Source organism: Drosophila elegans, unplaced genomic scaffold (genome assembly GCF_018152505.1).
Source record: "Drosophila elegans isolate 14027-0461.03 unplaced genomic scaffold, ASM1815250v1 contig_814, whole genome shotgun sequence".
NCBI lineage: Eukaryota > Metazoa > Arthropoda > Insecta > Diptera > Drosophilidae > Drosophila > Drosophila elegans.
The window spans coordinates 20328668-20350257 of NW_024546167.1; the positions used below are offsets into that span (position 1 = coordinate 20328668).

Sequence of the window (21590 nt, forward strand, 5' to 3'; positions counted from 1 at the left end):
CTATAAACATTCTGAAGATATATTTTTTAATATATGACGCACAAACAGATTTAATATGTTTATGCAGGAATATAAATAACATTTTTACAAATTCAAACTTTAAAGGCCACCAAATTGAATCAATATTTTACTATGAAAATAATATAAAATTTTCGTATAAAATTTCCAAGAAATTGTTTTGGCTTGGCAAATTATTAAAATCTTCATTATAAAATCGATGAATTATATATGTTTATGTAGGAATATTAAATTTGTTCATATTTTACTTCCTTAAAAAAATACAATACATTTTATTTCACCATGTTTAAATTCAACTTTTATCAGCAACCAAATTTAAACATTATTTATGTGTTTAAATTAATATTAAATTTTGGTACTAAATTTCTGTTTTGGCAAAAAATTAAAATTCTTTAAGAATTTCTTGTTTGATTAAAAATACTTATAGTTTTTGAACCAGCTGTAGGTAATATATATACACTTAGCATCACATATATTTTAGCAAGGTCTTCAATAAAATCCCGCAATCCGTGTATGACCGCAATTCGAGTGGCTAACATTTCTGCAGAACTCACGTAATTTGCTTGTTTATCTGTGCGAGTTTTGTGTGCCTCGTGTGTCTGATTTAATTATTTTCGGCACAGACAGATACTTCAGCAACATGGCAACAGTCAGGGGAAAACGACAACAACGGAAAAACACACACACACATGGCTGGCAAATATTTGGCAAGGATCACTTTCAATTTTTGTGAATAAAGACGAAGAATTCCGGCCGTGACTGAAAGTGGATAAAAGTGCTCAATTTTTTTTTTTTTTTTGTGAAATTCAAGCTGATAGTCTTAAATTTGTGCATTGTGTTGGTCGTAATTTTAAACTCAATTAAATTGCCATTCTCCCTGACACACGAATTCTGTGGCAAATTGTTTTTTGGCTAAGCCAAAAATTAAAAGGAAATTGAATACAAACAAAAGGCAGCCAAATCCGATTGGATGGGGTTTTTGCCAGGGCCTGCAGCACAATAATAATTAACAATTTATAGTAGAAAGTGAAAGAGCCCATTTGTCTGCCTGCCGGATATGAGGGAAAGTCTTAAGTCTCTGCAAGCCATAATTTATGTGATCCGCACATGCGAATAAAATACCGGAAATTCAAAGAAAACAAGCCAGTGTTTTCCACCCGAAAATTGCAAATAAATGAGAGTGACACTGAATAACTGACTGACCCCCTCAATTCAATCGCTTTAGTTGTCTAGACTTCCGTCGAGACACTTGTGCGCCCAATTAAAAAGAAAGGAAGTCAACGCACTTACAGATACTTAAAAACATCCGGCAGATGCAGTATGAAAAATATGGTAAACGGAAAATCTGGGGAAAAGCAGCTTATTCCGAACAACGTTCAGGCCAAATGTTAATAAACATTAATTGCACAACATTGCAACGAAGCCAGATATTCATTTCGGCCATTTAATTACGAAGGATGCAGATTTTAAGCAATGCCCTATAAAATATTTATAAATACAAGCTCATTGGAAATAGCTATTTGTTAATATAATATATTAATAATATGTTATGATTTTGTATTTTAAATTACAAACTATATTAAGTGAACTAAATATTTATGCAGTTTTTTAATGACTTTTGCATTTATTTTCAACAAAAATTTAATAAATTTATTTTAATCCAATTATGATGGTTTTCACTCATTGTGGCAATGATATTTTTATTATTTTTGCAGTCTTTGATTTGTTAACTTTTTTCTCGCGTTTGTACTAAACTTGAATGCGTCTCAAGTTTACCTCTCCCGCATTCTATTCATTATATTTATAGCTCTGCAAATTCCCCTTTAATTTTGTTGCCAAGCCAACAAGTCCATTCCCATTCACTATTTTTCGAGAGCATTTAAACTTCGATCCTTACTACCTCAAAAAAAAAATAAAATAAGCGGAAACACGAGGAAAAATCCTTCAATTTTTATTTCTTTCCCTTTACCTCATTCATTTTTTTTCTCTTCTTTTGTCTTTTCGTTTTACAGTTGAGCGAATTTTCTTTTAATTAATTTTAAATGAATGTCGTCCGTTTTGGCGCGCTGCAAACTTTCGCAGGACTTATAGTCGAGGGTTCAACGGGGGAAATGAGGTGTGGGGGGAAGTTTGGTGGACAGCGTTGACTTTTAGCTTAATTAGCTTTTGGACGAGCAGCGTTTTTCGGAGTTCACAGTTCAGTCAGGTTAGCTCCTGATTCTGGAGTAGCAGGTCCTTGTGCCACCTCCTTTCCTTCGAAAACAACGTGCGGCAATTAAATATTGCATTCTGTGGCAAGAGTTGCAGAACAATGCCGCCACTGATGATTTCAGTGGCCTTCTCGGGTGGTGTAAGGATGTACACATATAAAAAAATAGCCCAATATTTTGTATTAAGAACTTTTTGATAGCTAACATAATCATTTTTTTATATACAAAGACTATTTTGATATTGACCACAACATATTATATATATATATATATATATATATATTCTATACATACCAAAAATATTATCATAGGTAGTGTAAAATATTAAAAAAATATATATTGGTATAAAAACCAAATCAAATATTGGTAAAAAAAAATATAAATATTAAAAAATGTTCAATAAAGGTATTAAAACATTTTTTTTCCTTGAAAAACTTAAATAATAAACAATAAAACCATTTCAAAGGTTTTTTAAGCCAATTCAATGAGCATTACGATAAGTTAAAAATAATTTTTTGCTATGCTTTAAAGCTATGTTTTTAAGCACATTGTCCTATTCTTTGAATATTATTTTGTATTGCTCCTTTGTTTCCGAAAGTATATATATTTTGATTTGAGATCACCATAACTTATATAGTTTTTTACAGTGTAGAGGGTGCTGCACAGACAGATAGAGATGGAGACAAGCAGATGATGATGTCCAGTTTTTGTATACTGCATGTTGTTCTTTTGTGTGCGTTGCCTTTTGCGCTTTTATGCGACTTTGTTGTTGCTGCCCCTCTGTTATTATTGATATTGTTGCCGGTTGATATGCTGTTGTTGCTGTTGCTGCTGCTGTTGCAGCAATTGTTATTGCTGCTTGTTGCTGGCGTCACAGCATGTGGCAAGGCTTTTGTTGCCGCTGTCGCTGCTGGCAAAAATGTTTACTTGTTTTGCTTGTTTTTACATTTTTGTAAAGGGTACTCATAAGAAATGGGGGTATATTGTCTTTGTTGCGAAAAAAGAACAGAAAAAATAGGATTCTTGAAGTTAAGCAAGGTCAATTAATTAATCGATGGCTTAACAAAGTTTATTAAAAAACATGAAGACAAATTCCTTAACTTAGCTTCTAAATAAATTGTCATTAATTAAAAATTTATTTTATTACTTCCTTTATGATGACTTTTTGAAATTTATTAATTAAAATGGAATTAAAAATATTTAAGATGACTACCATGTCTAACTTATAAGAAAGCTTGTTTCTTGAGATAGCGTCTTTCTTAAAGGTTAGAAAAGCAAATTTTTTCATTCGTTTAGTTGAAAATCTATTATCATATTATTTCGTCCTCTATTTCCACTTTTAATAGCCTTAAACTGGGTATTTCCCATTCGAATTACAGCTCTACCGACTAATTTCTTTTTTCAGTCTGCTGCTGTTGTTGTTTCCGCTGTTTTAGTTATGTTTGTCGTCGCTCGTTTGTTTCTGTTTTGTGCCATAGCCAAAACCCCCCCTGAAAAAGTGCCTCCCTTCGCCGCTGGTATTTAACATTCATTTGAAATTGTCATGGCCCGCTGTTGTTGGTGGACGGCTCTTTCCTGCTCGACGATTATGTTGATTGCAGCCGGGTTTCCTGCCCCAATCCCCTGCATCCTGGATCCTTATTGTTCGACTAACTGAATGATGAAACGCTCACCACTCCGAGATCCTAACTTCATCCTCCCCCGGGCATTTTATCCACTCATTTAGCTTTTGTGCATTGACATTTTAGGGGGGGCTCGCTATGTAATGTTCATTATATCCTGTTGATCTGGTACGAAAAAGGAAGTGGGCTCGGAGATTTAAAAGCAGACAGCCTGTCAATTGCATGCTTATGTCGGCTATAAACCGGCAGATTCCCGTTGCAGCCATAAATTGCTAAAGTTTTGGCAGCCTTTTTAAGTGCGTCTCTGCCAAACGTATATTCCACCCCCTTTTCTCAATGTTTTTTTTTGCTCCCCAATCACTGGACCCCATTTCTGCTCAGCTCCGGGCTAAAAATTTGCATTTTGGGCATAGACTCGTAATTTGATTTTTGACAAAACGCCAAAAACTTGTTTAGTTTTTGCACTCACTAATGTTTTGGGTATAAGTGTTTTTTCGACAGTTGCACGGTAATTGAAAATGTGCAAAAAAAATGTTGTATTAAATTGAAGGAAAACCGGTGATAATAAAAAAGGTTTGAAATTGAAAATCTACAAGTAGATGTTTTAATTTAATTCTAGGAAACGGGAAAGAGACTTTGAAAAAGTTGTCAATACAAAACTATTAAAATTATAATTTTTAAAATAGTTATTGGTGCTTCTTTAAGAAATTATGTATGTTAAATAAAATATTATAATTTACTTTAACCAAAAAAATATTATTATAAAATTTTAAAATTATCTAAGAACATATTTTAACTTTAGTTTAACCATTTATTGCTTGGACCAAAAATATTAAAGCAAACGATATTAAATGCCAATTTTTTTGTCAAAATAATTATAAGAAGGGAAATATATTTAAACTTTAGATTGACTACATTTTAAACAAGATCAAACATTAAAGTAACCAAAATACCTTAAGTCTTTTATTTAAATTAAGATAATTCCAGAAATCATTTTTATCAATTAAAAAAATTGCATATTTCAGAGCATCCCAGCTTAGACTCCATTCACAATTTCCCATTTCTGGTTTTATTTATGCCATCAGTCGCATGTTGATCCGTTTTTCCCCCAGTTCTTTTCAGTTCTTCTCGTTTTGGTGGGTTCAAATTTATATTGCGAATTTTTGGCTCGCTTTTGGAAAACTTGCCTGCGCTTTTCCGCTCTGCCTTCATGGATTTTCCCCGTTTTCGGACTGCGTCGACTGCGTTGTTGCTTCATTTATATTTCAATTTTGATTCGTTTCTTGTCAATCAGTTAGACAAGCGCCTACCCCGCGTTGCTAAAAATGTTGCTGTCTGTGGCTTTTCGGCGAGCTGGCAATGTTTCAACGTTAATTGAAAATTTATTGAGACAAATTGTGTTTTATTTACGCATTATTGACGTTTTTTCTCCTCCCATCGTAGGAATTTCATTTTGCCCAATGATGATGGGGGAAATGAGAATGAAAATGAAAATGGTTGTTACTTAATAAGGCTTTAATGTGATTGCGGGGCTTAAGTTGTTCACCTTTGTTTTCCATATATGGTATGTTGCGTGATAAACATGCCAAAGTCATTACCGCAAATACGGTTTCGTCAACATCATCTGTACTCTGTGCTTTTAATTAATGCAAACAGATTTAACTCATAAAGCCGTGTGTGCGCTTAATCATGCGCGTTACACGTTACATAAGTGAAATGCTTCATGGAAATTGATATAAATCAATTGTCGCACAAACAAAAGTGACGAACGCAAATCGTCTACGTGGGTGGGTAAATAAAAATAAAATGGTGTACCTCCCAGCACAATCCGTGAGAAAGGTCCATAAAAAATGGAGCTTATGTCACTTCATTCGATGCTCTATTCCCATGACAACTTCATAAATAAAACCCCACATCGGTGGGAGTGCGGGAATTAATTTAAATGATATGTAAATTAATATGGAATATAAAATTTGTGCAATTAGCCGCCTGAATTGATTGAAAACGGAAATGCCCCTTTTCTGTGCACGCTCAAAAAATGATCAACAAATTATTTGGTCGAACCTGATTAAATTATAATTAAATAAATACATATATTGCTTTGCTATAATATAAATGGAAATATACATTTTAAGTGATTTCGTATGAAATAAATTTTCCGGGATTGGGGTAATATTCAGTCTATTGTTTTTGGCCAGACATATTTAAGTAAAAAATATAAATTAAAATTTACTTAATGGTATATAAAAGATATGTTTTTATCAGCTTTTTAGATATTAAATTTTGTCACAAGTTAGCTTGTTTTTTTTTTATTATAAAAGGCAATGATTCTTGAAACTACAAGGCTTAAGCAGCCAATTTATTTTTGTAAGTACATTTTGACAAATCTTTTAGAATTCGCGAGGCCTGCAATGTGAAATACCCATTCACTTAACTGATCCCATGAGCTGGTTGCTTTGTAATCAATCAATTCCCGCTGCGGCCCGATATTTTCATTTGAATTTCAGCTGCTCAGTCAGTCGATGGGCCTGTTTCCACTTGATTGCGCACCAAAATCAATTTGTTAGGCAAACCAAACCACCCACGTACCACCACTCACACAAATTATTTTATTATTTATGCAAATAAATAACTTTATGTTGCACTTAATTTTATTTTTTGCATCCGCGTGCTGGGCGACGTGCCAAAGTGAAGGAAAAAAGATTTTTACGCCAACAAAAGGTGTCAAATGGACTTAATTCATATTATCATTTTCGATGCGATGGGCTCTTTTTTTAACTGTCTGTGATATTTATTATTTATTAGTTGCACTTTAATATTTTATGCACACATTCTGTTAGTTTTTTCATAGTTTATAAATTGGCCAATTGTGCGTGAGGGCTTAAATGGCGTTCATTTTGCCCTGATTGTCGAGAGGATGAAAATTGGGTAGGTATATGTACTACGGTATACTACTGGATCTGACAATCAATGTGCGTCGGGAGGCATAATGAAGTTGATGCGCCATTGTTCCTCGCCTGTCAATAAAGTGTCAATAATTTATAAAGCAAACAGAAGTGTGTCCCTGGCATAATACCATAAACAGTGTTGCAAAACGGCGGTGGGGGGTGGCAATAGAGACCCAGCTCAAAGAGAAAAAGTACACCGTCTATTGCAAATATTTGCCTTCTGTTCGCGACTCGCTGTTTATTTAAAATTTATTAAAAAGAATCCAACAACATAGCTTTACATCGCTTCGAGGGAGGTGTGCGTGTGTGTGTGTGTGTGTGTGTATACATTATATGATTACAATTCGTGTTGACACACTTATAGCTCATCAATGTCTGTCTGATGGGATTGATTCAATTCAGCTCGAGAGTTTGCGTCGTGTAAACACTGGCAATTTAAATAATTAATCCATAAATATTGTATATTTAAAGCGAGTGAATTGGTTATGAAGCAAGACAAGACAGGCTGCCTGCTGCTCAGGTATTTGAATAATTCAATTCCATTGTAATTACGATATTTGAGTAATTAAGCAATGGACACTAGGCAAACAGTTAAGGTATTTTCTCCCAACGAGGTGTTGGTAAATTATTAAATAAGTGTTGGGAACAACAATTTGCAGATGGAAGCCGCTTTGTAATTTACTTTCAATTCCTGGACTGTGGTTTGTTAACCTAGCATGGAATTGTTAAGTGTTGTGTGCAATAAATTGGGTACTTTATTGAAATAATACGAATGTTTACGTATTTCGAAAATTTTAAGGTAAAAATAGTTGAGTTGAGAATTATATTTAATAACTTTGTTATGCTATTGCTTATATTGCTTGAAATTTAAGAAACGTATTAATTAAATAAATGATTAATAAAATATCTTTAGAGTCTAAATACACTAGATATTTTGTACCGCTTATTAAAACTTTTGCAAACTAATAGTTTTCCAGCTATGCTTCTGATCAAATTTTGTTTCAAAATTCAATAACAAACCGCAAATCATACACAAATCACTGTGGAATGAACTCAAAGCCGTGACAAACGCCCCGCTGAACCGCTAAAATCTGTAAACTGAAAACTGAACGCCACAAAGTGGGAAGTTGGAAAATGGGGGGAAAAGTGTTGTAAAGCGCAGCGAGGCGCGAGACTCATGCGACTGATTAAAAACGCGAGCCTTCTAAAACTGTCAAAGAGCCTTTGGCGCGGGATTCTATGATGAGAAAAACTTTTGAAGCGAAAGTGCGAATGCTGCGAATGCTGCGAACGCTGTCATCGTCGCAGCAAGCGAGAAGCGAGGTCCTGAGAAATTAAAAGGGGAAGTCCCTGAAAAGGGAGCACAAAAGCCAGGTGCAAGTGCACGAGGTGCCCTGTAACCGCTGCATTTGCTCGTCGTTTTGTAATCAAAGTTGGTCGCAGCGCAGGGAAGATTACGAGTCGTCGAAGGAGCCGCAGCCAAGGTGCCAAGGAGACAATCCCAGATTCAAGCCACAAGACAGTTAACAACAGTCAACAGACAATGCCAGTGGCAGAGAAAGCCTTTCACTAATTCCCAGCTTAAAACACAACAATAAAATATGAACAAAAGACCTAACGACCACAGGAATATCCTCTTGTGGTGTTTCATAAATAAATTTTAGGTTTAAGGCTTTAAAGTCCTTTTTATGCAAAAAGTAATTAAATTTATTTGAGCAAGCAAAATTTTTCAAAAATTTAACATTGAACGTGAAATTCAAAAAAACAAACATTGAACTATTATAACTTTTGATCAAGTCAATAACATTTTGGCTTTGAAAAATGCTAAATGTATTGCCATTTTTGCCCAAGGCTGCCATACAGCATAAACTTACAATTTTTTGAGACTTAAAATAAAAGTCTGACGATATTCTAAAATTCAGAAATACCCTTCAAAAGAGCATAACAATTAGAGCCTTAAAAAGGGCCACATATCGGCGTTTGCAACGTGCAATGCCAAAAGTGCCACTAGAGTGGCGCAGGGAAAACAACAATGGAGCCGGGAATTTAGAGTGGAATGGTGAGTGCGAAAGGCGAAATGTAAGATGAAAAATGCGAAATAAGCGGGGAAATAGGGAAAATCTGAAGGAAAAACCTGAAGGGAAAACCTGAGGGGTAAGAGCAGCCGGCGAGTGTCTTATTTTAGTTATGGCAAGGAGCATCCGTCTGGGCCTCGGGGCCAAATACTGTCGAGTGTCTCGTGGCTCAGCGACTCGAAACAAAAGTGCAACTGGGCCTGGGTTTTTCCTGTGAAAAAAAGAAAGAAAAAAACAGCACGAAGAAGTTGCCGCAGATTTAGCATCCCACTTACAACAGAAAGACAATTGCCGCGGGCTCTGCGATGAAAAAGGTTGAGGACAAGCTGTTGCCTCGCCGCCCATTCTAATTGAAAGCAGAACAACACAACTGAAATACTGAAAAAAAAGCCAAGGGAAATAAGAAAACTAAGCGCTGCAATTTGCACAAAAAAAAATTATGCACACAGCCCCTCCACCGGATGGTAAAACAAAAATCTCTGCTGTTGGCAGGGAAAAATAACCGGGAAAACGGTCCTCGGAGAGATGGCCACTCAGAGATACCCTGGAAATTAGTAAGTCTTGTGGGAAGCAATTAACTGGAGGAAAAACAATTAGACAGGTGCGAAATGATAAGAAAGGTTTCGCTGGCGAAGGAGTAAACAGGAAAGGGAATTGAAAAGAAAGGGAAAATTATAACCAAAACATATAAAAGACTTTAGATGGCAAGGAACTATTAACATTTTATTGAAAACACATATAAATTCGTTTACCAGAAAAATAATTACTTGCTTGATAGATTATTGACGAAAATTAATCGCATTTAAATATTCTTTATATTTATTACATATTAATGTAATGACTTGTTTTTTAATGGTTATGATGATAAATATTTATTAAAAAGAGAACCACTTATATAATTTCGTTTAGAACGAAAATAAGAATTTATCATGTTATTTTAATATATTATTTTACCAGAGACATACTTTTGTAAATGTTAAATATAATATTCAGTTGCAAGCGAATAAATATTTTTCTCTTAATTCCAAAAACATAATTACGCTTTAGGAATATAAATCATATTTAGTTTAACTGTTTCTAAAAATTACTTTAGAAGCTCTCCATTAATTTAAGCAGTACATATACAACATTAATAATAAACCCTTTTTTTAAATTAAAAATACTACAACAAGAAAATAAAACCCAAATATACCTTTTCTAAAAACCATGGATATTCTTGACATGCATAATGAGAAACCGAAATACAATTTTGCGTGAATAGAAACAAAGCAACACAAAAAGTGCAACCAGCACCTGGAAAAGGGGAAATCGTTCTGCCCTTAACCCATGCCCCCAGCATCTTAACCCCTGGCAGTCGCCCCAAAAAAGAAAAGAGCTGCAGAAGTGCGAAATTGTAATAAAAAATGCAATGCCACGTGGCAGGAGGGCGGTAAATGCCAAGTAAGGAAATGGAAGAGCGGAAAAGCGGAAAACGGAGAGATCCTTCCACGAACCTTGGGGCGACTTTTGCTAAGCTAAGGTTATAAGGGGCCAACCGACTCCCCTGATCCACACTTCAATGGAGTTGCTTAAATCTAATTTGGGTTTCGGCTCCGTCTTTCTGCCTTTTGTGGCATTAGCTTGCCCGGCACGTGCTAAAGAAATTATCCTTCTCCGCCCGAATACAAAAAAAAAAAATATTTTCAATTGCTGGAAGTTTCTTTGGCAACTTGCGCTTTCCTTTTTTTATTTAATTTTTTTGCTGCTGCTCCGGCTGCTACAGCTCCTGCATTTATGAAAAATTCATAAAGGATAATGAGCGACAAGAGCGTGTCAACGAAAGGAAAGTAGAGAAAACGGGGGCCAAAACGTTTTGCCGAACCAGCGAGCAGGTAAAACGGTGCGAGGCTGCAAGGACATGCAGGAAACTCTGCACTGGACATCCTCCCAATTCTGTGGAATGGAATAAAGAGGAGCATCCTCCTCCTGTTGCATTTTCCTGCTGCTAATTAAAATCCCGACAAGCCAAGCTCGGAAGCTCTGATGGGTGGGCGGGTTGTCATGACAGGTAAGCCTTGCAGCAGGATGCGGCGTAATGGAGTCAAAGGTGTTAGGTAAGTAGCTGGGAAAACTATAATAAAACGGGAATGGCATGGGTTTGCGCAAGGGGAACGCGGCCCGTACAGTAGCCACTGCGCTGCCGTTGACAAGTGGCACAAACACACACACACGCGGAAAACAAAGAGAAGCAGCCCGCATTCCACTCATTTCGACTTTAGCTTTTGCCTACGGCTGACACGCTGAAAAAGAGAATAGAATGAGGGTTTTAAAAGCGGCCTTCGCCATTTAGTTATTGGGTTAATAAAACAACAGGGCGACGGCAAAATAAAGCGAGCCAAACTGCACTTGGGAAAAAAAAAATAAAAATTTCGCAATACATTCAAAGAATTCGCCAATTAACAAAACTATTTTTGAGCAACATTTAATTGATCAAATATATGCAGAAACATTGTGAGGAAGTTCTATACTCTTTTAATAGTTTATTACAAAAAAGATTCTCTTCATTTGTATTTTTCTATAGAAAATACAAATATACGTTATTAAACAGCTAACAAATAAATATGATTTTATATTAATAATTATTATTATTATATTATTATCCCAACTAAATACTCTTATTTCAAAATAACAATATATTTATAATTCCCTTAGTTTTTCTTTTCGGTTTCACAGGGCGTATGCGCAATATTTGTATGTGGATTAACAAGCAACCGCCGCTAAACTAAAGAGCAGTATATGTGGGCCGCGAATGGGGGCGCAACAGTGGGGAATGCGTAACGAAGACACAGCCAAGTGTACAGTTGACAGTTGTGGGCGGGTTTTTTTTTCTGAAATACCTGACACAGAAATGAGAACGGACAAAGAACGGATAAAGAGTGGACAAAGGTAACCAAGGTGCTGCAACTTTGGTTCGCTGAAATTCCGAATTCTTCGCTTTTTGCTTTCTCTTTGGGGCTTTCCTTTTCGCTATGGCAATAGTTTGCCACATAATTTATGTTCTCTGTTGAGCAAAAGTTGTGCGATATGTGTGTTATCTGACTGAATATTTATAGTTTGCTTTCGTTTGCGTGCACTTGTTTCTGTTTGTCCTGCTTTGAAGGGGAAATAAAAATTAAAAGCCACTAGCTAGCTACCTGGTTTTATACAAAGCTCTCTTTCAAAGTAGTTTTTTAAAAGTCAAAAAGGTTAAAACAGAGAAGAGTTAGGTTAATGTAAAGTACTTTCAATTTTGATCGAACTAAACCAGACTGGTTTTAAAAACTCGTTACAAAACGTTTATTATTTCATTTGCATCACATACATTACATCTACTTTTGTACCTTCATATTTTATTTAACTGAAAGCCTGTTCTTGTGAATATTTAAAGCTTCAAAATGTTTTGTATTTTGGCATGCAGCATTCAAACACTTCCCTTTGGTCTCGGTTCACTTTGCACTTTAATCAACCGCCCGTAGGCATGTGCATGTATAGTATAGTATATATCTCGGGGTTTCGCCAGATTCGTGTATCTAATTGATTTGCCTTTCAAGGGGAGAACGCCATGGGTGCGGAATGGAATGCCACGAGCAGTCGTAATAACTCGAGTGCTTCGGGGCCACATCCTTCATCGGCATCAGCGTCCTTGTTTGTGGGTGGAGCAATCAAAGCGAGAGATGCTGATGATGCTGCGACATCTTAAATGATTCAACACCTTGAGCTTGAGCGGATAAGATCCTTCGAAAAGGACTACGACGACGACGGCGACGACGGACATATCAATCAGGGGAAAAAAGCAGTCATTGTCGGAACTCTCGCGTGAGAAAAATTGCGTTGCATTATTTACATGTACGGGAGGAGAACGCCTGAAAGCATGCTTTAATTTATTTTAATTCATTCTTCCGCATCGCCCTTCTCCGCGCTTCTACTTTTTCTTCTTTATCTTCCTGCTGCGCCCTTCTCCGCGCTTCTCATCGAGCTTATGTCGTCGCCATCGCCACCGCCGTCGAGTGATATGTAAATATGCAGTTACGCGCTTACTTTGTCGTGCAATTACAGTAAACCAAGCATATACACCAAACAGAAGAACAGAAACCGCCCATCCCGTATCACCCTTCATCATCGTGTCTGTTTTCCCCACGTGCCACTCCCTTTTTCCTGTCATCGGAGCAAACACGAGGGAAATTCTTTTACTAATGCCAAACACATCCGTTCTTTATTTGATACCCTTGTTAAGGGGACATTATATTTTGTTGTGGAATTATTAGAAATTACCTATAAATAAATTTGACGAATTTTTGATTTTTAATAATTGTATAGTTTCGGGGAGAAATCGACAAAAATTATGAATTTAATAATTTATTTTTTACAGTCCGAAAATAGTTTGATTTTTAAGTTTTAATTTATAATATGATTATTGCATACCACATTCTGAAGAATTACTTACTTAACAACCAAACTCACTGACTTTAAATAGTTTTATTTAGTTCATAAATTATAGTCAATTATTGGTCTGAAAAAAATATAATATGTTGTTCAGTTATAAGATTATAACATGAAGCAATTTTATTAATGTTTAATACCAAAAAAAGTTTTTGATATATTTGAAAATTAATAATTAGTTTTTAAAACCTAAAAATATTTTACTTTTGTGTTTTTATTTATTTTAGGAGTTTTAAAAAATTACATTTTACAGCATAACAGTTTTTAAAAATTTGTTTATGTTTTGTATCTGGTTGTATTCCTAAAAGAAGTATGCTTCGAATTTAAGGGACCTTAAAAAGGCGGTATATTGAAGTCGTCGTATGCTTTCAACTAAATCTTTCTCCATTCCACAAGTATTAATGTCGTTCGGCGACACAAAAACCGAGATGGGAATCTTCGAGTTGTCGTTGGCTTATTAGCCAGGCACTTTCGCATGCCTTCACACACCTGTAATGCTGAGCATGTGTGATTCCCGATGTCTGGGGAGCAATGATATATCCCAGCCCGCTGATTGACTTCCGCTATCCCCTCACATATTCCCCTCTCCACCCAAAAGAGCCTTAATCGATTTTACACCCAAAGGACATTTTCTGGTGATTGTGTCTGCGGCTTGTGTTTGCTTCTTTTGATTTCCATCGACTCCTTCTCATTTTATTCCCGAACTGGTTTAAGCATCTGTGTAAAATGTCGTTCTCATTTCATCGAAGAAGTAAGTGGGTTTTGTCTCTCATCTGCAATTAGATATGCGTATGCTGTTTGTTTTTAGGACTTTTGCCACGTTTTTATTGCCACAGCGTAGCGACGTGCTCTGTGTGTCAGGTGGAAAAATCTTATAAATTTTGGAATAACTTTCATAACTTATGGTGGCCATATAGGAAGCAGATAGAGCTCGGTGCAACTAATGCCATTGTCTTGTCACCCTGATGGCGGATGCTGTCTGCGTTCGCTATTTGAGTTCCTCTGGCATAAAGATCTTTGCCTTCTTATTTCTTTTTTGGGGGCGGAAAGTGGGCTATATATCCGTTCCTCTTAATGTGGTTTAGTGCTCGGTTGACATGTTTGTACGGCATGGACTTATGGCTGAAGGTACACAGAGAACTCGTGTCTCCGGTCTTTTTGCGGCCATGTGTGGGTTGATTCCACGGTTGGGTTCTTTCATACTGAGCAAACAGGAATTTGTCTAAATTGGTTGGATAAGCTTTACGTCGACGGGGGGAAAGGTTTAAAGCGGTGGCCAAATTGATTGGGGTAAGACTTTGTGACAAGGAATTTAACTTAATTTTAAAGAAGTAGAGAGTTTTTCAAACCGTTCTTTTTCCGGTTAATAAAATTTTTAAATACAAAAAATCGAATGTTAATTTTATTCAATTTACATATTAAACTTAAATATTTAAGGAAAGTATTAAGTAAAAATAACCTATGGAACCCTTTATATTTGATGAACCCCTTCAAATCTTCAAGAGTTGAAATAATTACTTCAGTGAAATTTATGAATAAAAATCTTAATTTAGTTTTATTTGACTTACTCAATAATTTTATTTAATTAAATTTTGCACTTAAATTTGGAACTCTCCAAAGTTAGTTTTTCAACTTATTATTTTTCACCTTTTTGATAAGGCAGTAAATAAAACTTTTTCTTTAAATACTTCCAACATTTCACAAACAGTTTTACAAAAACTTGAAATTTTCAAAAGTTCCTTTAAAGCCAGACTTTTCCTACTTGTCAAAAGCAGACTTCAAGTCGTTGACACTCACCTTTGGCCCAAAATGTGAGCAATTTGGTTTAAGCTTTGCTTTTGCAACGATTTTAAAACGCGTTTCCTTTGGCTTGTTTTGCTTTATTTTTTAATGATTTGAATGTTTGCCACAGGCGGTTTGTTTACCTGTTTGTTTGTTTGTTTGTATGTTCGTTTGCTTGCAGTGTGTTTGAGCAAATTTGCTTACCAAACTCACATTCATGTTTAATTAAAAGATAACACACACACAGCACACATGTGTGTGGGAATGATATGACAGGACTTTAAGCATTTGCATCGTTTATCGGGCAAACTTCACCCGCCCCCCTTGCTTTTGGGAAAATTTATGCAATTTGAGTTTGTCCGTTTGTGAGTGAGAGTGTGTATTTTGGGCTTTGGGCTTTGCAGTCGGCAAATGTGCAATGTGCTGGAAAATATATATCTCAAACTTCGGCAAAAGTTATCTTCTTCGGAGGTGGAGAGGTGCCATGGCTACGTGACGCTTATCGTCATTATAATTGAAAGCTTTAAAAATTTATTGCCAACTTTTCGGCTGTTTAGCATATCAAATCGTAAAATACGAATGGCCGTCGAGGAGGAGAAAAACTCGTCAGGCACGCAAATAATTATATCCCGACACTCGCAAATAAAAACAATTTCAATTGGCTTTTACGATGCGTATTTTGGTTTTATAAACACTGGCGGAAAATACGCAGGGAGTTATGTGTAAAATTAAATCTCATTTAGTTTTGAAATATTTTTTACATAGGCTTAAAGACACAAATGTAAATAAAAACTAGGACATCAATATTTAATCCAAAAATATATTTGACAGATACATAAATCACTGCAGCCTTCTTGTTTATTGAAAACACCTATCTTTGAAGTCATTGTTATATTTTGTTCATAAATATCTGTAAAAACACTTTTTAAGCACACCAAACAAGACAATAATTAACCAAATATAAATTTAAATAAATCCTTTTTGGCTTTGGCATTGCAAATTTAAATTTTTTTCAAGTTCTACTATTTAGTATCAACAACCTCGAACCCCGCTGTCTATCAATTAATGTCGTGCCATAAAAAGTTGTATAAAGTGATTGACTGTCCAGTACGCTGAGAGGAGTTGAGTGACCCCTGACCCCTGACCCCTTATCCCTGGCCATTTCCGAGCTCGATTGGCAAGTTGGCATGTTGAAATATTTAAAGCCGCTTAAACAAATTGTGGTCTGGTCATGCGGTGACTTGGCAGACAGTAAAACATTGCAAACGTAGACGGAGGAGCGATTTCGTTGCGGGGAAAATCAATAAGAGCGGGGGGAAACAGGGAGCTCCGCTTTCGTAATCTCCACATAAAACTCCCTCGTTAGGCGCATTAAATTACAAATTCCATTAAAATGATTATTAAAGCAAGTATTTGCTAATTAATTTACTTGCTACGCACAATGCCAGGACGCAATTAATAAATCCGAATGAGTAGCTACATTATAATCAAGACACTAGCTAACGGGGCTGGACGCGCCAAACACCCTGTAAAAGTCGTTTAGAGGGGATTAAGCATTTAAATGTTTTTTTTATGGCTGGAAGTGAGCGGCTCCCTCTAGGGGTCATTAGGCTGTCGGATTGCTGTTCTGGCGCCTGAGGACTATGTTAATTGCTCGGATTTAAGGAAATATCGAGATTTTGGGACTTCAAAAATTTGTATGGCAACGACCCTTTCTACAGAAATAGAAAAAAAAAAATATATATATATATATGTATATATATAGTTTAAATATATATATCTTTATCATATATATACTCACTTTAAAAACTTATATTCACTAAAGTGAATAAAATTTAAAATTTATACCTGTATTTCTACTTTGTCTAAGTTCATGGAAAACCCTTAATCAAAGAATTTTAATATTTAGGATTTTAAACTTTTACCTTACCATTAACATACATTTTCAGATAAATACTTATTTTGTTATAAATAACATTTTTGTTCAAATAATTTTAAGTTCCCTTACATTGCCCACAAAAATAAGCAACAAAGTTTTTAATGTTCAAAATATATATTTTATGGACATAAATGAATTTTAACTATAGCGACATTAAAATTAATATTTTTCTGAGCCCCAAAAACTAGGCAACATATTTTGCATTTTCTGTAATTCCTTTCTATTAATATACATATAATCTGTCTATATATACTTATATTTATATCTTTATATTAAAGTATACGTATTTTGGTATAAATAGAGTTTTCGTTCAATTTTTGTTAATTTTTGCATATTGCCCAAAAAACTAGGCAACACTTCTTATTACATTTAAACAAAAAATTTTGAAGTATCTACAAATTTGTTTAGGTCCATAATTTGAATGTTACATTTTAATTAATATATTAAGTTACACAATAAATTTTGTATTTCATAAAAATACAATTTTTTTAAATTAAGAAAACGAAGTAAAGATTTTTTCTTACAAAATCACAAATTAAAGTTAAGAAATCAAATCAACAAAGAAATTCCTCAGATTCAGTTGTTTTCTAAATTCCGCAGAAATACAACTCCGGAAGTTGTCGTGAGTTAATATAAACATTAAAGTTTACAAACGGTCTACAGAAAATCAAGCTTCTTTTTATCCGTCTAACAAGGAGGCACTCATCCGTTTCAATTCCTGTGCAATTGCAATTCCATTTCGGTACAACTGAATTCGCATTGTGACGGAATTGTAACAATCTACCCTTTGTTACCCCCTGAAACACAATGAATTACAGTAGTGCCTCATGACCCCCATTTCGCTGTAGTTCTTATGAATAATAAAGCAAATAATCTGTCAGCGTCGCAGCCGCCTAACCAAAAACCAGAGGCCACCCGAAGCCAAAGCCAAACCCAATCCCAAAAACCGGAGAAATGGAAAGAGATGGCGACAGGAAAGGCGAAAGAGAGGCCGCTAAAGCCGGGGAACGACTCAATTCGTGGGTGAAATTCGAGTACTCTCAGTCGACATTTGCTCTGTCTGACAAATCAAAAAGACAGATATACTGAAAGAAAAAACCACTCAACTGATTATCTATTGGTTTTTTCTAAGGTCATAACCTTTTTGAGAAAACTAACGAAAATTATATATTTTATATTGAATTATTGCCATAATCAAAGCTAAGAAAATTAGCTGGACATTTTTTGATACAAAAATATCGTATTTAAAACATTTAACTACTTTCGAACCAAGTATTTTGTTAAACCAGACTCAATTAATTTGTTTGTTAGCCAAGCTCAAACCTCAACGTATGCCTATTTTTCTAGGTGCATGGAAATTCGTATAGGAAAACGCGGAAAAGTGAGAGGGAAATGGGGAGCGGTGAGTCCAGTGCTAATAACACGAAATCCGATTTGAACGTCGGACCTGCGTGTGATAAAAGCAACAACATCACGCAGTCTGCGGTTGGCTTTTTTTCGTTTCGTTTGGTTTCATTTCGTTTCGTTACGTTTCGTTTGGCTTGGACTCGTGCCACGCTGCGTATGCGTAACGTGCGTTTTAATGAAATATTGAATTTTATTGCCTGCGTGCCCAGGACGCGCTGTCAACAACTTTGGTCCAAACCAAAAGCTGACCCTGACTGCCCCGCTTCACAACTTGTCACTGCCGCGAGGGCTGAGATACACAGTAGAAATAGGATTATTTGCCAGGCTTATACTTCTACCAAAAATTGCAATGCAATATTAAGTTTTATTTATTTTTTTAATATTTTATTGAGAAGAATAAAAGATAGTGATGTATTTTTATTCCCACTGCTTGCTATTACTGTGAAAAGCTATTTATGCTACAGTGCGCTGTTTTATTTTAAGCCGAAAAACAAAGCTGTTCATGAATTTAACGATATATATCTGTATTTCTTATTTGCTAAAATAGCCCAAAAAACTAGGCAATAGTTTTTTATATTTTGAAGTACCCAAGATAATGAAAAATAAACTAACTTACGCCCATAAATGAATTTTATTAACAGGCACATTCAATTTAATATAAATATTTCAGTTTGCATGAACATAAATGAGCCCCAAAAGGTAGGCAACATATTTTTGAATTTTCTAAAAATATAGTCCTTGCAAAATAATCGCAAATTTAAGTTCAGAAAATAAAAATAATATAAAATACCATGTTATCCAATCATCATATTTATATTTTACTACTTTTTCTCTTCCCTGATACTTTTTTACAGTGCATGAGATCCGTTACACCCTCGCCCTCTTCATAACCTCTTAATTTGATTCGTTTTATTTGTTATGCAAAAACTTGAAGTATATTATTATTACCCATATATACGCAGTCCTTACTTTTCGTTGCGCCTGCCTAATAAAAGCAATTTATGAAGCCCAAAGCGCGGAAATGAATTGTTAACCGAATTTTTGTTTTCATTTTTTTTTTTTGTATTCGGTTGGGAGAAGGCCATGGATGTCCATGATGTTGTTGATGAGTGGGTGGTGTCTTTTGTTTATGGTCACTCAGCCCACTTCGCCGCTCCACGTAAACGCCTTTTGCGGCATTCTGAAATTTCCCAGAGCGCACATAAAAATGAAAACCGCCAGAAGGGGCAGATAAGAAAAACGGAGGCGTGGCACGGTGAACGGTGAAAAAATGAGAATGAGAATGCAGAAGGGGGCAAGTGAAAGTCAGTGAGGCAAGAAGAATGCAATCGACTGGGTCTGAAAAAAAGCTGCACCATGTTCCAATCAAGGGGGCTTTGGATCCCAAGGACTGCAAGATGTGATGGTAAACTATAAAGTCTTAAAATATATTTTAAAGGGCAGCATCAAGGTATGGAGAAGAACCGCTTTTTAATAACAAAAAAATGTAGGAGGACACGGAAATTCGAAACTCTAATTGTGCTATTCGGTAACCAGAGAAACAATTCAGACATGTCCAGTTGTTGAAGATTTTCAGAAGTTCAATGCTAAATTGATTCAAGCAGCTTCAGAACTTGTTGTATTAAATTGGCCAGAAATAAGTAAAAGAGCACAGTATTATATTTCCAGCAATATTCTGTTTCATTTGTATATACATGTTTTATTATTTTCTTATTGTTAGAAATGTATTGATTGATTTTGAATTACATAAAAAACTAGGGTAGGTAAATGGACTACAAATTTTTATTTTAGCATTTAAATATTAAAAATATAATAACAATTTGAACTTTTAATTGTATGTATAATGTCACGCATTAAATTATATATTTAAATAAGCCCCAAAAACTAGGCAATGTTTTTTACATTTTACATAAATACAAACATTGATTCCTTATATTAAAGATTTATTCAGTGGTTACAATTAACATAAAAGAGAAGATAAGTTAATAAATACGTAACATTTTTAAATTGCATTTTACTACCTCTTTTGCCAAATGAAAAACAAATTAAAATCTCATCTTTCAAATAAGTTGAATAAAATAAACTACAATTCATAGCTCCAATGTTTTCTTTTCTTGTCATGGAAATAAAAGTAAAACAATAAAACCACAGCAGCCGCTGTTTCAGTTTGATTTCGAGTTCGTGCCTCCATTAATGGTTTTCCCTTTTGTTTCTGTTTAATTGTGAGATAAAACTTACCGATAATGAGCAGCTTTATGGTCGACATGTTTGCCTGTGTTGTGCTGATGAATTTTCTGTTTTACAGCCTGGATTTTACTTTTTATTTTTTTTTTTTTTCGTTCAACTCTTTGGATGGCAGATTGGTATTTACAGAAATATTAATCCGCTAAAGAGGCAACAGTTTGACAGTAACTGGAAACGGCGAGCGGCACAAATTGCATTTTAATGTCGCACTGGAAATGCAATTTTGATGATTGTCCCGAGACACATTTCGGTTTTGGTTTTTGCGTTTTTCGTTTTTGTTTCTGCGGCTTGCGTTTTTGTGTTTTTATTAATTTCGGTTTCAATTTGTTGTCGATTGCCTGCTTAAAGGCTCACTCGAGAATTGATTTTGCAGCGATGCTGAAATGCCTTTTGAAATATTAATGCACTCGAGATGCCTGGACACTGTAATTAAATGTTTCAATTAAATTAAATGCGACACACACAACTACACTCACAAAAGCTCATACAAAATGCAGATGGAAGGCGCCTAGAAGTAGGTAATGAATATTTAAAGCCTCAGACATTTCAATTTGGGCTTGCAAAGGCCATGCCCAGGCATTAAATTAACATATTTCCCAAATAATAATAATTTCCAGGAATAGAGAGATGAGGATCCCGCAAATGGAATTGTGCCAGTCAGTCAGTCAGTCGGTTGGTTGGCTTTTCTACACATGTAAAGTGTGCTGCTAATGTCTTATTCATGTTTACAATGCCCGGCGACTTATGAGCGGCCAGCATGTCAGTCAAACGGCTCGAAAATGCCCCATCGTTTGCGTGCTCAAAACTTATTAGGTTTCATTTTCATCCTCCCCCGAAAGTGCCATCCCATGCCTATTTTATTCTATGCCCAGGTGAGATGGTTCCGT

The 21590-nt window shown here is 35.3% G+C and overlaps 1 protein-coding gene across 3 annotated transcripts in view; it reads right to left on the reverse strand.

Annotated features, from left to right (window-relative positions):
• LOC108134724 (hemicentin-1) overlaps positions 1-21590 on the reverse strand; it is a 108540-nt gene that overhangs the window by 85087 nt on the left and 1863 nt on the right. For all 3 annotated transcript variants that reach the window (XM_017255128.2, XM_017255126.2, XM_017255129.2), the window contains exon 2: positions 20698-21126. In XM_017255128.2, coding sequence (XP_017110617.1) covers positions 20698-20725 — 28 coding nt within the window. In that variant the 5' untranslated portion in view covers positions 20726-21126. The remainder of the gene's footprint in view (positions 1-20697; positions 21127-21590) is intronic.